This window comes from Magallana gigas, chromosome 6 (assembly GCF_963853765.1).
Source record: "Magallana gigas chromosome 6, xbMagGiga1.1, whole genome shotgun sequence".
NCBI classification, from domain to species: domain Eukaryota; kingdom Metazoa; phylum Mollusca; class Bivalvia; order Ostreida; family Ostreidae; genus Magallana; species Magallana gigas.
Genome location: NC_088858.1, coordinates 46,876,216 through 46,893,502, shown reverse-complemented (window position 1 = coordinate 46,893,502; position 17,287 = coordinate 46,876,216). Strand labels below are relative to the sequence as shown.

Here is a 17,287-nt window from a genome sequence, read left to right as displayed (position 1 = left end):
CATTTCCAGCTATTTCATATCAATGTGAGATCGGGTTTCTTCGTATGCCAATCAAGATATAGTTTCCATCTGAAATTAACCCAGTCTCAAAAGCTGTGCCGAAACGTGATTTTAGGTCTGTTTAAATTGGAATTTTGCCTCTTTTAACTGATTAATTTTAGAGATTTCTTTTTTTGTGTATGAATTTTTTTCTACAACTGAAATAAAAAAATATCACTCTATATAAATATTAAAGACCTTTTGCGTTTAATATACGCTTTAAATTACAAATGAAAACATCTCTCTCTCTCTCTCTCTCTCTCTCTCTCTCTCTCTCTCTCTCTCAGGATGAAATACCGGTATATCCAAAGGTTAATTTTAAGCTAGGTGGAAAATAAGGGCAGGACCCGGTATTATCTCTTCCATGTGTATCTATCACGTTCAAACTTCCGTCGTTTTGTAAAAAAGCGTGAAAATCTGATTTTCAGTTTCCTGCCGCGCCATGGTCTAACAGAGAAGCAGTGTGGAACCGACGGTACGAAGCTAAATCAAATAAAAGTTTATCTCGTCAATTAGTTTCAGAAACAAAATATAGCTCCGTGAAATCTGGCATTTCCAAAATCAGTTCTCTTCAATTTTCATGCAAGAAAAATATGTAAGATCTCGCGGCAGCAACTAATGCTTGCTGTACAGAGTGCATGGAATGGGTGAGGAATACCGTGATTCGGCCCGGCAGTGGAGGGGCTATGCTCTCTTACTGCTGGTGTTCCTTGTTATTTTCATTGTAGGGTTTGCTGTTATGATCATTTATTACGAAATTGTCCGTCGTCCTAAGTGCGCCGTCTGCCATCGAGAAATAGACACAGAACGCCACATTCTGGGCGCTCCGGGTCGCAGTTTATTCCGGGATCTGACGGAAAACGAGACACGAGCTGTGGGGCATTATTTATATTCCGACAAAACATTTAATTTTACGAAGAAAAGGTTCGCCTCGAATTTCTGCTATTTGTATAACATAGAGCTATTACTGCCCAACAAAACGTCTGCTTTGGAGTTTCTTGACTCTTTAGATAGCCCTGAGCCGCCCAGGGAGGTCCGTGTGGTGTTATTCCGTGGCGACAAATCGCCACCTGTAGTGGAGGAGTATGCTGTGGGCCCACTGAATAATATAGAATATCACCGCCTTATTGCGTCCGCGCCTTACAGATTCAGACCAATGTCGTCCATTGAGAACCGAGGCGTTCGAAAATTAATGAAGCAAGTTGATTTTTCTCTGAAATTCGTGCTCGAAGAGACTTTCGAGGCCAGCTTTTTTCACTGTGATTCCCAGTGTTTGACATTGGACTATTACACGCCCGTGTCTCCTGTAGTATCAGGTAGAAACGAGCGACTGGTGTGGTACTGGGCTCATTACAAGGTAGAATTTCCGGTGCTCAACCCTGTTGACTTCTTCATTTTGTTTAATCTAGAAGGACCTGATCCAAGAAAGTATCAGATAGAGCGGCTGAGGTTTATGGGACAGGAGTATCGTACTCCCGAAGAACTATTAGAGGCATATCTTTCCGGAAATGTTATCCTTACTCCTGTGCCTTTCCCAGTAGATCCGAAAATGTTTCCTTTTAACGAGGTTCCTCAACCGTTGTTGAGACTGCGCAGTCCAAAGATGGTAGAACCTGATGGCCATAGATACTCTGTCAACCAGGGAAGAATTCAGTATATGGAGTGGGACTTCCACTTCCGGATGTCGGCAACAACCGGACCACAGTTACTGGATGTGAGGCACAGAAACAAGCGTATTGTGTACGAACTCAGTCTTCAAGAAATAGCAGCTTCTGCCTCCGGGCATCAGCCATGGTTGCGTTATTCCAATATGGTTTTTAGTGGCATGTTACTTGGTAAGAATGCAAAGTCTTTGATACCTTCAGTAGACTGTCCTGTTCATGCCACCTTCATACCTGTCACTACCTTACAAGAAGGTACGACTAACACTGCCATTACTCCTAGAGCCTTCTGTGTGTTCGAGCATGATTCTGGTTTTCCTCTTCGACGACAATCATCAGATAAGTCGTTCTCTGGACTCTCTGATATTTCATTAACGTTACGGTCTATACTCTCGTTACGTAGTAACGAATTCATCATAGATTTTGTGTTCCGATTAAATGGAGCATTAGAAACTAGGGCCTCTTTTACAGGGTTTCCAATGGGAACATTCCATATGCCTCAGGAGCTGCGTTACGGGTTTCGGTTACGGGAAAATTTTATAGCACCAGTGCGACAATTTTCTTTTCATTTTAAAGTAGATCTAGACATAAACGGCAAAGACAATCGTTTTGAGAGCATTGATATTGAGCCTCATAGTGTATATACCAGTGACTGGTCTGAAACTGATGACGACATTTTCCACCAGTTAAAAATAAGGAGAAACCTCCGAGTGACCGAACAGGAAGGAACAATACAAAATACCTCAGAGAGCTACTATTTATTTCACAATGACAAGGTAAAGACTCAGTATAAGGAACCCAGTGCCTATCTTGTTCAACTAATCGGTACTGGGGCACGGCAGTTGTTGGCCCCGGGGTTGGGGAACGAACCCTCTATAACCTGGTCCCGTTATTCTCTGGCAGTGACCAAAAACAAACCAACAGAAACCCGTAGCAGCTCCATATATTCCATGTGGGATTCACAGAAGCCAGTAGTTAGTTTTCAAAACTACATTGATGATAATGAGAATATTATAGATGAAGTGAGTATATTAAATCCATTTGTCAGCGTTTCTTAATTAATGAATTTGACAAAGATCACGTATCAACGCAAAAATTATAAGGATATATTTATTAAATACATATATTTATTTTTGCTTTTCGTAGGATTTGGTTGCCTGGGTAACTCTCAGGACTTACTCGGTTCCATCAATGGAATCACTTCCGGTTTCTCAGACAGCAGGAAATGTCCAGTCGTTCATCCTCTCTCCGTTTAATTTTTACAAAGAAGACCCTTCATTGAACTCAAGAGACGCATTGGATATAGAAACACCCGGCTCAGCAAAAGAATACAATATAAACAACCACGGAATAACAAAGGCATTCATGTGTTCTGTTGAATATGACGTCAACGACGAGAAATCACTCATTAAAAATGAAACAATAACTGCCAATAACAAGATGTTTGAAGATGATACACATTAAATTCTGAGTTTTTAAAGTATATGTCAATTGTTTTATTCGATCTAAACCAACAGACCAGCCTCCATTCTGCGCGACCACGTTACTGTTATTTAGTTTTAATAATCATTATTCTTTTCAACGGATCGAAATTTTAGTTCAGTAAGCAAACAAATTCATTTTTTTTCTTGATACATCCATCTTTATCCCATTTTTCAGAGAGAAAGAAAAATGTGTAATAAAATCTGGGGAAAAAATACGATCCAAAAGATAAGACGATTTTTAAAAAACCGCATTGAAATCTGTTCAATGTGATCGGAGCGTCGCATACTAATATACCACTAGCTGAAGGAGGCTGGGTGGTCATCAAACTACCCATCACTTCTGTATTAGATTTTTCAATATATTTCTAAGCTGATTGCTAACATTTAGTACAGAAAATCCAAGATAATGTTAACATAGTTTCACATCTGATAAATTATATTAGGTTTATCGACTGTAGACGAGAAAAATAATCAACATCACAATATTAAAGAAAAGATAAAGATTAAATCTGATATTTTTAGGTGATGAATTCCTATATAAGTACAGTGTCTAACGCCGTTGGTTCGTTTAATTTTAATTTTCTATCAATTTACCACAGACACCTGTTTTTGTATCGAGGCGGTCCCTGGTAGCACAATAATAACAAAATAGGGGCGTAATCCATAATTTGCAGAAATATGAACTGTGTATGTACAAGACCGCACGAAAAATAATAATTAATACAGAAGAAAACAGAACATTTAATTATTTCTAATTCAGAGCCCAGAACAGATATGTATGAAATTGTTACAATTACAAGAGAAAGATATGCCACTGAATAGATAGAAGAGTATGGTATTTATTAAAGTATAACAATTATAGTAAATGACATTGTTAATATTCCAGCAAATTACACCATTTCATTAAAAGGTACAATTTATAAAAAGTGTATGACTACTATAGCATGTCGTGATTTATAAATTTGCCCTCAAAATTAAGAATTTCCTTATCTTTAAAATTGATTAGCCAAAAAAATGGCTTCATTATCTAAAGCTAAAATTTTTTGGAAATTTGCTTTAAATTTAACTGAATTGTTTCTAATTTTTGGTGATTATAATTTTTTTTTTTTTTTTTTACATGTAATCAAAAGATGAGTTTCATCATCTATACTGTTAGAATTACATCCATTACATAATCGGTCTTCTCTATGGGTGTTGGTATATCTACCTACTTCAATTTGCAACTCGCGACAAAAATTCTTAATTAACACAGGGACGTATATATATACGTCCCTGATTTACATAGAGATTTCCTGTGATCAAAATTTTTAACTACTGATAAATAGTTCTCATAACCCCAATTTTGTTTAAGTTTTATATATGTGCTTAATTGCCACCAGTAAATCTTTGTTGACTTGAATACCAATTTTTAACATTATAATTTACACATATAAAAAGGTTTTATGACAGGAAAATTTATGTTTTCCATAATAAATTACTTCATCTTTGATTTTCAGAATTTTTCTTAACTTTTGTACATGCAAATCATGATTTCTTGCAAGTACAAAAAGATTTTACTCTCTACCGATTTTACTACCTTCATACGCATACAGGAAATTCTGTAGACAAATTCCAACTTCTGATTAACAATCCGACGATATCCATAACTGATCAAAGGGAACCTACCATGAAAAATTAATTTTGTAGTTTTCCTGTGAACACAAAAAAATTAATTTTACAGAATTTAAGGTGCAACCTCTCACATGGTAAATTTCTAAAACAGTATTCAATTTCAAACCACTCGCATTTTAGAAATCTTTCAGTAAATATATGTAAAAATAATATCGCAAATACATGTAATAATGGCACTTGATAATTTTTTTCTATCCAAATTTTTAGTTACGTTTTTTTTAAACAAATTTCATCACAAAAACGACAAAGAACACATATATTGATCTACTTTGATTCAGGATTAAGCATTTATAGAAAAATTCAGGTCATTTTAGTTTTTCGGGTAATTAGAGATCCTTTGTTGCAACATCTCTAAAATCAACTTCCGGTTCGCAAAGCTTTGTAAACAAGGCCGACTGTGGTACATAAATATGATGTCCTGACAAATAAGACACAGGTGAAACCTTTGGAAACTGTTTTAATATGAGATCATGACTGTTTGTAGCGTATTGTCTCCGATTTATATTCTTTGATTTGCTATGAATAGGCCGTTACATGTACTGTAATGTATTGGTCAAAAGAAATGTAGGTCATTGTGATAACAGTTACATGATTTAATAAAAAAGAAAACCAATCCTAATTATTCATGTTTTATTTGAAATTGAAGCTGACTTTTTTTATTTTATAAGCCTATATATGTAGCTGACAAGCTATGGCCCATTTGATATCCTACATGTTAATTTATATTTTGTTTGAATGCATGTGGGGATACATGATTTATGAATATACTATATGTATAGATAGTGGATGCATGATAAAATAATTGATAAATTTAAAACTTTCATGTGTTAAAAAATTTGCTTATATTTCTTTCTTGCAATCAATTTATGTTTAGAGATGGATGGTGAAGATACAAGCCCAACAACCAACTCCAGGTTTTCTTTCTCCAGAACCAGCAGTACCGGTTCTATCCCAGCAGGCTGTTTCTCCTCAGCATCCTCAGCCCAGGGATCGGGTCAGTGTTCTTACGTTCTCTAATATTAATGTCAACATATCCATATTTGGCTGAATCCACTAGCTCATAAAAGTATTTATAATTTGCAAATTTATATGTACCGGTAAGCATATAAAGGCTGAAATCTTAATCTGACTGAGCCCGTTTACCCTCTAGTGGTGTACATGTTTTCCATTTTTATGTTATATCATAAAATGTAGATGAAGAAGACAGTGACAGTAAACCTACTTTGAGTTACAAAGACAGACGCAGGGAAGCCCACACCCAAGCAGAACAGAAACGCAGAGATGCCATTAAGGTAAAACAAAATTGTGAGAGAAACAATGGTTAAATTTTAGTTATGATAGACCAAATTCTTCAATATTAATGCAAACCAAACATTAGAGTTTGAACAGGATTTATGTAGCTGGTAACTTCTGTAACTGATTAAGCATATTTTTATCGGTTTTTATTTAATTATTTTAAATACACATGGAGTAAAATTTGTTCTATTATTTTATTCTTTTTTTTGCATCACAGCCAGTCTTTCATATGCATGCCCATTCACCAAAATGACAGTAGACTGGATCTATAAATTATATCACATGTATTCATAATTGATTAAAGTATAGCACAAAGGTCACAGTAAATCTTGATACCTTTATAACTTGCCAGCAATCCGGATTCATTGAAACTTGATTGTTTCACAGATCGAATTGTACATATCAATTTCAGAAAGGTTATGATGAGCTACAGTACATAGTTCCAACATGTCAGCAGACAGACCAAATTGGTGGAACAAAACTGAGCAAAGCAACAGTTTTACAGCGATGTAAGCGTTCTTTGTCCTTAAATCCACTCAGTGTATCCCCTCTAGTTACCTATATTTTAAGGCAGGATATCAACGACGACCATAATTTTTGCATTTTTATTCTTGTTTACTTTAAAAACACTTTTCATTCATTGATTTTATCTAGATTCCCCTATCGTCAATGATATAATCGAGTTTCTTCCTGTGAACAGATTCCTTGAAAATAATTTTATTATTTTTTAGCCTTTGAATTCCTCTGTCATTATTGCTGGGTAATTAAATCCCATTTCCTTTTCTTTCAGCCATTGATTACATCCAGTTTTTGATCTCTCAGAAGAAGAAACAGGAAGAAGAACTGGATTCCCTGAGAAAGGAAGTCATGGCACTGAAGATCATGAAGGCGTGAGTACTTCTTTATACGACAGTTCGTGTGTGTACAATCACTGCATGAAATGAAACCTTTTGTCTATCATATGTTCATAATATTGAAACAGGTCAATGAAAGATTTTGAAATGTCTGAACAGTTGGGTTTTCTTGGAACAATCAATAAATACAATGAACACTCAGCTGTCATGTTCGTAAATATTCCTGCATTATAAATGGATGTTGGGGTACAAGGAAGATAACACCTGATTGAGTAATATTTTTCTATTGTAAGGTACGTTATTATTTATGATTTAATATTTTTTTCAGAAACTATGAACATATAGTAAAAACTCACCAGAATACCCCCATGCATGGACAAAATTTGGTGTCAGATGAGAAGAAATTTCAAGTGGTAAGAATTATTTTCTTGAAGTTTAGCTCTTCAAGAGTATTTTTAATGACAACATTCAGTAATCCTTACTTTAGGAGAGCTCTGGTTTACAATGTCACCTAATTGTATAGTTTCAGAACATCATGGATAACCTGTTCCAGTCATTTAATGCCAATATTTCGGTGTCGAACTTCGCAGAGCTGTCAGGGAGTGTTTTCAATTGGCTGGAGGAATACTGTAAACCCCAGGTAAAACCAAGCACCTGTTGAGAAAATCTGTTATCTACCAACTGTATTTTATATGGTATTTTCCACCCAATCAAGACAGGACACAAAAATTTATGAGAATTGAAAATATGTTTTTACAGTTTTCATAAGAACAGTGCACAGCTTTGTATTGATGTGTGAACTATCAATTCAAAATTATTAATAGAAATAATCATTATTTCAATGATATCAGATTATGTATTTCATTCTGCTTTCTTTCTCTTTATTCCAGACACTGCGAGATGTCACTCTTGGAATTCTTCAACAAATCAACAGCATGTGAATAATATATACCCCGGTACACATGTATCACACTTTGATAATAAAAAGAAAGATTTGTTTTGGATAGACCACTTCCATTGCAGAGTCGGACATTAATAAGCTTTGATGATTTATGTTTGTTTCTCAACATAGAATGTGAGTTAAGGTAGAAATTGGCAAAATTTTCATTACTGTACAGCCTTGTCAAATAGTTGAGAAATGTATGCAAAATGCCATTTTCTTTGTATTCTTGATCTCATTTTGGGCAATTGAATTCTCATGTTGGTTGTATTTTCTTCTTCATGTATTCTGCTTACTAGAAAAACAATAACAAAAACTTGACACCGGTATTTGAGTTTATTGTTGCAGTCAAGCTGTTTCAAAATATAATACATGTGTATAATCTTTGAAAAACAACTGTGAATAAATTGAATCCACGGTTTAAATCATAACTGTATGTCACATGCAAGATTTGTTAAATGTTATCAGTTTATCATGGATTTATTAAAATGACAAACGGAAATGAGTTTTTTGTTGTCTTTGTGGAAAAATAAATGAGTAAATCAAGAATGCATGTACTTGCACCAACTGAATTGCCTGTTGGCATATTTTTTATTGTGCTATGCATGTGAAGGATAATATTTATACATCAGCATGATCAGTGACAATCCTAAAACCAAATTGCCCTTTCTTAAATTTATTGAAAAACATGAAGACTTTTAAAAGTTTATGTTTTTCATACTTGCACTAGCTTTCGTATTATTATTATTTTTTAAAAATAATTTATAGAGACATTTATTATTTCACGCAAATATCGATCGGGTTCGGAATTCAAATATGGATGGGAAAATGAAAATGGAGATTGCTGATCAACGATAATCTGAAACTCGCGCAAAAAATGAATAAAAATGTGGATAAGTCAATGTATGATGCTCAAAAAGATGCAAGTTCTGAAGAATCACAGATCAGTTTGCATAAATTGCAAGCAGACGGATGTCAACAATGCAAGAAAATTGAAAATGAGTACATCGAATGTCAAAAGAAATTGGAGAGGTCTCAGCGACAGTTATCAAAAGCTAATAATTATAACGAAGATTTGAGGAAACAGATCGACTGGCTCAGCTCAGAGCTTCACAACTATAGAAAGAAATCCAGAAAGAAGGCTGATGTTGGGATACAAACTGAAGGTACACATTTATAATTTGAAAACGATGTCATGTAAGACAACAAGACCAAAATGATGACATTTTAACGTTGAAAAGAAAATTCCTTAAATGAATGTGACAAACGCTAGGAATTGTTTATTTATATGTGAAATTAATTGGCAGAAAGAAAAACGAGCTAGAAAAAGAACGTTTACTGGTTGATTGAACCAAATACAAAAACATGGCATGAACGTTGTTTACATAAAAAAGAATACTGCTTAACTCTGTGTTTTGCTTATAACTCTATTTCTGACTCTCAAATTTTGGTTGACCATTAGAAATGCATCACTAAAGCATTATAAATATTAAAAAAATAATATACAAGCGGAAATTACGTTTTTTCCTATCAGATTATCAGGAAAAAAAATATAAAGGGATATATAAGAAATGGTTCGGTGTTTTTATATTATTAACCGCTATCAGATTAAGTGGAACCCTCTGTATTTGATGGAAATCGTGACCATGCCCCTTTAATTAGTATAATATTGAAGGTAATATTGATAAGCTTTGATAATAATTATTATATCAGAGAAGTAAACCTCAACCTTGAACATCATTTTGTAGATGCTGCATTACCAATGGAAAACAAATCAATCTGGAAGGGAGAAAGAACAAATCCAATAAAAATTGATGATGAGGTTAAACATTTTTAACAAATTATGCAATAAGTTTTTTTCATACGAGGCCAAAATACACTATCTACTCAAATGACTTAACTTGTAATGACTTTTAGAATGAAAATGACAATAGTGTCTCGGAGAAGAACCTGAGCATCGTTGAGGAGATCAAGCAGGCCGCGGAGGAAGCTGTACAGGAGACCGGATACGTTTACGACGAGGCATCTGGGTTCTATTACGACAAAAATAGTGGCTATTATTATGATTCTGTAAGTCTGTCAAAAGTTTATTGTTGAGAATGAAGCCCTGTGATGTATGTATAAGATTATGTGTGTATAAGTTTATTTATTTTTTTTCATTTTCACTCTGTAGGAGACTGCCCTTCATTATGATTCCCATACAGGTACCTATTACACGTATGACTCTTACTCCAGGACTTACATCTTCCACTCCCAAGTTGATCCTTCTTACTTGCAACAATCTCAGGGAGAGACAGCATATCCGTGCCACTTTGAGGCTAACAGACAGTGCGAGCAAAACTCGTTCAAGGATTACCGAGACCTAGCTGTTGCACCCACTGCAAACTCGAATACCACACCCAGCAAGAGCAGTAAAAAACGCAAAAATAAGACTAAAAAGGTTAGGGTCCAGACTTGATCCTTGTTTTTGATTTCTTGTTTAGCATTATATTACATTTATTGACTCTAGATTTCAGCTTTGATACTTCTAAAATGTTAATGTAAGGTAGAATGTTGATTGACTTATAAATTTTGATAAGAAAAAATTATGCAGTAAAATACTAGAAGTGCATTGTAGATATTCCCCAGAAGTATAAATACCATAGAGAAAATATACTAAATGTTTAATTTTGTTACATTTTTTGAAGAAAAAAAAATCAGCTTTTTTATCCTAAATTCTCATGGACACATCTTTTTACATAGTGCATTTCAATTCAAACATGATATGATGTTCCCTTTAAAATTAGATTGTTCTGTTAAAGATCTATTGGTAAAGCACCTTTATTTTGACACAGGCCCAATTACAAGATATGGCTGACTTTAATGCTGAGAGTAGGATAGACACTGTAACAGCAGCTTTAAAGAATATTCATGTGACAGGTAATTATAAGACAACATTATTTTTGTTTCTTCTCCATTGTAGGATAAAACCACTAAAGTCTTAAAGGTTGATGATAGTAAGGAAAAGTCTGACTCTTTGCAAAATTTGAATTGTAACAATTCAAAAAACCAGGAAAACTGTACAGAAAAGGGAGAACTAAATATGGAGGAAGATGGAGAAATAGCCACTGAGGTGGATGAGCAATTGAAAAGTGTAGCAGCATCAGAGGATTTGGACATGAATGTATCTCAAATGGAGTTTGATGAAAATGCCAAATTGAACAGTCAATTCCAGATAGATGAATCTGAATTGCAAGGTTTAAACAGGAAACAGAGAAGAGAGAAAATAAGACTATTAAAGAAGGCATTTGAGGAAAAATTGAGGCAGGGTGATTTAAGAACTTGTGAGGTTTCAGACAATGGAAGGACTTGTTCAGAGAGAGTTGATAAATTTGATCAGGTTTGTTCTTCTGTGAACAGTGGGCAAGAACCCGAGATGATTGAGACAGGGTACAGTATGTATGGCTGTGATGAGTTGTGTTCGTCCTCGGATTCTTCTGTGGTGATGGAAGAGATGAGCGTTCACTCCAGTGTCATTGTGTCCGACTCCAGTGGAACAACCATTACCTCCACATATAGTCTCCAAAATACTACTATACAGGACTTCCTCAGTACGGCTAGTGAAAATGTCAAAAAAGAGGACCCCCAGGATCAGACAGGGGACCTTGAAGGTTCTGTACCGATTCCTGTCTGTGGAAACTGTGATAAAACAGGAGACAAAAATCTTGTGACCTGTCACGTACAGGATGAAACCACCTATCGAGGGAATCTTAGTGATGACACTCAAAATGCTGTGGATTATGATTTTGTGGCCAAAGTCAAACATGAAAATAGTGATGCAAGATGTACACTTGTTGGTAATTCTGATTTAGGAAAAGATATTCAAGGTCATGAAATCTTGGATCAAAAGGACTCACAGTCAATGTCTTGTGATCTCAATGAATCAATGGATGATAATGATTCCACTGTGAAAAGCTCTTCTCATGTTGATTCATACCTCAAATCTTCTGAACTTACAATGAAGAGCGCCAACATTGACAACGTGGAGAGCCTCTCTTTGAATCTTGTACAGACCAGTGATAAAACATCGGAGTTTCGGGACTCGGAAGACAGTAGATCTCTCTGTACAGATGAGTCTGAGCTCGAGTCTGGCGAGCTGACAGACAGCTCAGACGAGAGTGAAGAAAGTTCAGAGGAGGATGAGCTAATTGTTCAAGGGGAGGAGCCAGTGGAAGATCAAGGTGTTTAAGGGACTTCCTTTATTTTGAAGATTATATTTGTTAATACATGTATAATTATTTTTGTAGAATCAAAATAGTAAATACCTGTATATGATATTGATTTTATGGAGCTTCTTGATCAGCAGCGACTTTGTGATGATTTGCATAAACTCAAAATAATCAGATCCATGCTAAAAAATTTAATTCCAACAATATGAATTCTTACATGTACATTGACAAAACCTTTTAACAATTTGAATTCTTTACATTTAAATGTAGATCCACATAACCTTATAACAATTTGAATTTTTTACATTAAGATCCACATTACCTTCCACCTTGTATCCGTATCATTGTGATGGACTCTGACCATCTGGATTATGGATCACTTTTCATCATCACAGTTGACGGAGGGACAATAGGAAGGGAGAAGAACCAAGGGAACCTCATCATCATACCAGATATAAACATAAGCAAGGTCAGGCTGTACTCATTTACACTCTGATGGTATACATGTGCCTGTATAAAATCTAGTTTATTCAAGGTTTCATGAAGAATTTTCATAGAAAATCATTCCAATTGATCTTGCAAAATTGACATTTTCCATTAACACTTGAAAAATTCATTGGTGCAACATTGAACAAAAAGTAAAGGACTTAAGAGGCTGAAATGTGGAGGTGGGGGGGGGGGGAGGAGGTGGAATTATTTTGTTCATTGATCAAGCATGTTTTTGATTTTATTTAGGTTTGAAATTTTTATGTATATGCCATACTTGCTGTATTTTTACAGGTCCATGCTCAGTTTCAGTACAATACTGACAGCTGCCAGTACAATCTGATGGATTTTGGAAGCCAGAATGGGACATTCCTCAATGAACATAGAATATCTGAGGTATGGGATAAAGGTCACTAAAAGTGTTATTAATACATGTATTTGAAGATTTATAGATGTATTAAAAATACAGTCAAACTTCGTTATCTTGAACTGGATGGAACTGTTTAAAAACTTCAAGATATCAGAGTATTCGAGATATCAAGGGTAAAATACTTAAAAAAATAAGTGGTTGGGACTTACAATTAACTTCAACATATCCATTGTATTCGAGATATCAGTGTTCGAGATATCGAAGTTCAACTGTAATCACATTTGAACTTCTTTATAAACTTGGTGGAATTGGCCATAGTGTGAATATTAATATTGATTCTAAAACCTCATAACTACACAATTTGATGGGAGATATAAAGATTCAACCAACATAATTAATCTTAGAAAATTTCTGTTTTTAAAGCCGGTGTTGTGGTATTTTGTGTACTTTGATCACTTTATTATCTAATTAAAAGGGTAACATTATATTCTGTGCTAATATCCTGATAACATTTGTCTTGATGATTACAGTCCAAGTGTAGCAGTGCTGCAGTGCCAGTAAAGCATGGGGACATGGTACAGGTGGGGTGTACACGCCTACTTTTACACATCCACCCAGGCAACGACACATGTGAGCAGTGTGAACCGGGCATCATCCAGGCTGCTTTCCAGGCCCAGCAAGCAAAGAGTGAGTTATCACTGGGTTGACAGGACTAGACCCATCAAATGAAGGTCAACATAAGCCTGGGATTTAATGTGTTGTCCCAGAATCCATGATACAAATGTCTTCACTAAAAATTACAGTCTGAATGCAAAAGTGAAGTCAAATTTCAGATTTAAAATCCTACTGTAGGTCTTTAGTTAACATAATTGAGTAAAATAAAAACTGCATGTCTGCAATCACACCAGGTACAGGATACTGGTATAAACTTGTTTATAAAGAATTTCAATGTTGGCTAGGCCATTAATATCTGATAAACCTGTAATTGTTACATTTAGGTATTCCTATTTTGTCCAAAGAAGATAAGAAAAAGCAAGCAAGACAGGAACTAAATCAGATTAAAAAGAAATATGGATTAAAGGTAATCATCAAGTTGGCATTACAATAACCTATAAAGTATATAATTTACAGGGATTTTAAGAGCTACTAATTGCTGTTACTTTGTTATTATCATTTACATGTAGAACAAAATTGAAGCAGACATTTAGCAGAAAAGATGCATCAAGAGAGAGAGAGAGAGAGAGAGACTTTCTTGAAATATCTGACCTTGTAATAATTTAATTCTGGTTGTAACACGCTTTCTGATTGGCTAAAAAATTATTTTATATCGTATAAAGAATGTTGCCTACGTCATAGTAAGACTAACGTCAAAAACGAATCAATACGCCTGACGTTACTTTTGAATTTTGTACAATTTCACGTCATTTTAAAGGTCAAATGACTGTTTTTATCTACAATGAAGAGTAAAAAAAATTAAATTATAAGCAATGAATTCAATATTTATTAGTTTTATATGATATAAAATGGTTTGAAACAGTTTCCGCTTTTTTATAAACCGCTTCGCGGTTTATAAAGTGTAAACTGCCCCAAATTCATTCCTTAAATAATCTAAGTGTTATTGTAAGGTTAAAACTGCAAAATTTACTAAACATGTGTATATGTGTTAAGATTAACCTTCTCTAATTAAGAATGCTGCTTATGAAGAAAACAGTGCAGTAAAAAATCCAAACTATCAAGACAGGGCTGACGAACGCAGGAAAACCAAAGGGAGTGACAATCCTCACCAGGTGGATGAAGCCCCTGCTTCTGTACACAGGTAAGGAAACAGCAGATCACTCAAAAGTATGACAGTTGAAATCCAAAAACACACTAACAGGTACAAGCACTGAAATGTACAACAGTCAAAAATACAACTGTGTACAGAAAGGTACAACTGTGTACAGAAAGGTACAATAGGTAAACAGACAGCAGCACACTGAAAAGTACAATAGGTAAGAATATGCAGGACACTGAAACTTCCGACAGGTAAAAATAAAGCAGCACATTGAAAATTACGACAGGTAAAACATAGCAGAAATTTAAGTATGAAGCATAGCAGAAATTTAAGTACCGGTACATGTAATGAAAACCATGACATTTGAAGGTTTTTGGAAGATGGTGAGGTCATGAAATGAGTAGGAATGCAAATGCATTTGAAATAATGATCTTTCGACAAAAGATGAATCCAATACTGATTAAGAATATTTACTGGCTGTTTGTTATTTAGTCTTAAATGACAACACAATATTATCTATTCATGTTTAAAGGTTGTCGTGACAAAAGTGATGATGAGTTAATGCATATTTTGGGTTTATTTTATTACCAATTCATTGTCGGAAACCCACAGTTGATTATGCATTGTTCACTTGTGTGGGTCCCTTTAAACTTTGATGCTCATATTGAAGCACGCAAGTTGATTGGTCCAATTCAACAAGTCTCTTTAAACGCTCGTTCGTTACAGTATTCAATTGGCGATCGCAGAACAATTTATGAGGTATTGATAGCAAGGCTACCGTAATGCAACCCTTAAAAAAAATGACTAATTTGCTGGGATGATATTTATAAATATTTGTTCATTAAAACGAGCGTCGAAGTTTAAAGGTACCCACGGGTGATGGAGAGAGAAACAACGCATAATCAACTGTGGGTTTCCGACGATGTGACCAATTATTATTTTACTTCTTTAATAGATATATTTCAGTTTTCTTTATCTTGATACTTTTTGTTTATATAAGGTACATTATTTTGCAGACCAATTACGCAAGGCAATGTTGGACACAAAATGTTGAAGAAAATGGGTTGGAGCGAGGGAGAGAGTTTGGGAAAAGATAACTCAGGCATCCAGGACCCTGTAAGTAGACACTGGAGGGAATGAATATTAAAACTGTGTAAAAACTGTTTAATCATGTTTTTGAAAGATTAAAAAATACAAAGTTTTGGACATTCTACTCTATAATGAAGTTTTGAAATTTCAGTGTTCCTCATTAGTTGCATTTTGTTCCTTCTTTCCCTCAGAAAACTTCATTCATTGTCTGTAGATGTAATCCAGATCAACTAATGATTATCTGTCATATATAGGTGACTGAATTTTATTATCATCGATAAACATGATGCTTGCTTGTTTTAGGTCACCGTGAACTTTAGAGCGAATCAGAAAGCAGGCTTAGGTTCAGTAGAGGCCTGCTCCACTTCTTTAGATGACGTTGGAACAGCAAAGAAAAATAAACGGTGGTTGCAGGCACAACAAAGGTATAGGAAGGCAGAAGTCAACCAACAACTACCCACCCCTGGGTGGGTCAAAGATGACAGCTAAACCCCACTGATTCCCAGTATAGGGAGTACTGGTAATATCCACATGGGAGTCATTGATGACTGAGGAACTGTTAAGTTTGCAAAGTGACTAACAGTAGTCAAAGTACCTTTTAGATGATGAGGACACAAGCTTTTATTGACCCAGTGATTTCTACTAGAGAGACAGAGGAGTTTTAGACTAGTTTCAGTGCAGCCAGAAGTAATGTTATTTGATTGATGTACATGTACCTGTATGCAATTTCTGATCTCTCCTTCCAAAGGATAACATTGTATTTATTGGCAGCACAGCTCCAGTTTTTAACCCAGACATTGTTAAGTTGAATGTCTGAATAATAAAAAAAAAACTAAAGAAAGAAAAAGTGTTCACATGACATCTTCCAGAATTATTTCACCAGTGCAGAATGACTCACTGTTTTCTAAATAATAATGGTTACTAGTCTCAGCCAATCTGATTAAAATAAGATCCTAGATGCTCCTGTTTGTTTTCGTTCATCATATAAACTTGAGTTTCCAGGATCTGAATTTAATCAGATCATTGTCCCAGCATCCATTGTCTTATCCCATGGCAAGGTTTGATAACCCTTCATTCAAGGATCTTAATGCCTTGTTTACGGTATATCGGACAAGGTTTAAGGTCATCTTTAAGTAATGGGAGAAGCCTACACGTCTCTTAAAATAATTCTGAGATGTATAACTTCAATTGGTAAAAAAGGTGTATCTGAACAAAATTTTAAAAGGAGTTTTTAACTGTCATATTTATGATACATGTACAGGTACAATGTATATGAAGAAAACCCATTAAACTAGTCACAAAAAATTCAATGCATCTAGATAGCTTGCAGTCTCATAGAAGACATTAATTACCGATATAAGGTCCTGACCTTTTCTTTCAACGATCATGGAATTAAATGTAAACTTGTATATGTA

General features: G+C 34.9%; 3 protein-coding genes across 4 annotated transcripts; all 3 read left to right on the top strand.

Moving 5' to 3' along the window:
- The first annotated feature begins 489 nt into the window (after window positions 1-489).
- On the top strand, window positions 490-3,564 carry LOC105344412 (putative amine oxidase [copper-containing]). The gene is made up of 2 exons (XM_011452193.4): window positions 490-2,722; window positions 2,847-3,564. The coding sequence occupies exons 1-2, from the start codon at window positions 683-685 to the stop codon at window positions 3,162-3,164; spliced, it is 2,358 nt and encodes a 785-aa protein (XP_011450495.3). The 5' UTR covers window positions 490-682; the 3' UTR covers window positions 3,165-3,564.
- A 1,600-nt stretch (window positions 3,565-5,164) lies between these two features.
- LOC105344411 (max-like protein X) lies at window positions 5,165-8,447 on the top strand. Its single transcript, XM_011452192.4, has 8 exons — window positions 5,165-5,291; window positions 5,730-5,849; window positions 6,050-6,147; window positions 6,564-6,660; window positions 6,942-7,041; window positions 7,334-7,418; window positions 7,529-7,645; window positions 7,896-8,447. Exons 2-8 carry the CDS (start codon window positions 5,732-5,734, stop codon window positions 7,944-7,946), a joined length of 666 nt encoding a protein of 221 aa, XP_011450494.2. The 5' UTR covers window positions 5,165-5,291; window positions 5,730-5,731; the 3' UTR covers window positions 7,947-8,447.
- Window positions 8,448-8,752: 305 nt separating this feature from the next.
- LOC105344410 (uncharacterized) lies at window positions 8,753-16,815 on the top strand. Of its 2 annotated transcripts, XM_011452191.4 has the most exons (12): window positions 8,753-9,111; window positions 9,694-9,767; window positions 9,863-10,015; window positions 10,119-10,385; window positions 10,908-12,165; window positions 12,465-12,622; window positions 12,934-13,035; window positions 13,540-13,696; window positions 14,008-14,090; window positions 14,698-14,825; window positions 15,800-15,899; window positions 16,176-16,815. In XM_011452191.4, the coding sequence occupies exons 1-12, from the start codon at window positions 8,823-8,825 to the stop codon at window positions 16,359-16,361; spliced, it is 2,955 nt and encodes a 984-aa protein (XP_011450493.3). In that variant the 5' UTR covers window positions 8,753-8,822; the 3' UTR covers window positions 16,362-16,815. The 2 variants fall into 2 exon arrangements, with proteins under 2 accessions (XP_011450493.3, XP_065944688.1); XM_066088616.1 differs by lacking the exon at window positions 9,694-9,767 and having other exon boundaries at window positions 8,947-9,111; window positions 16,176-16,812.
- Window positions 16,816-17,287: the final 472 nt, after the last annotated feature.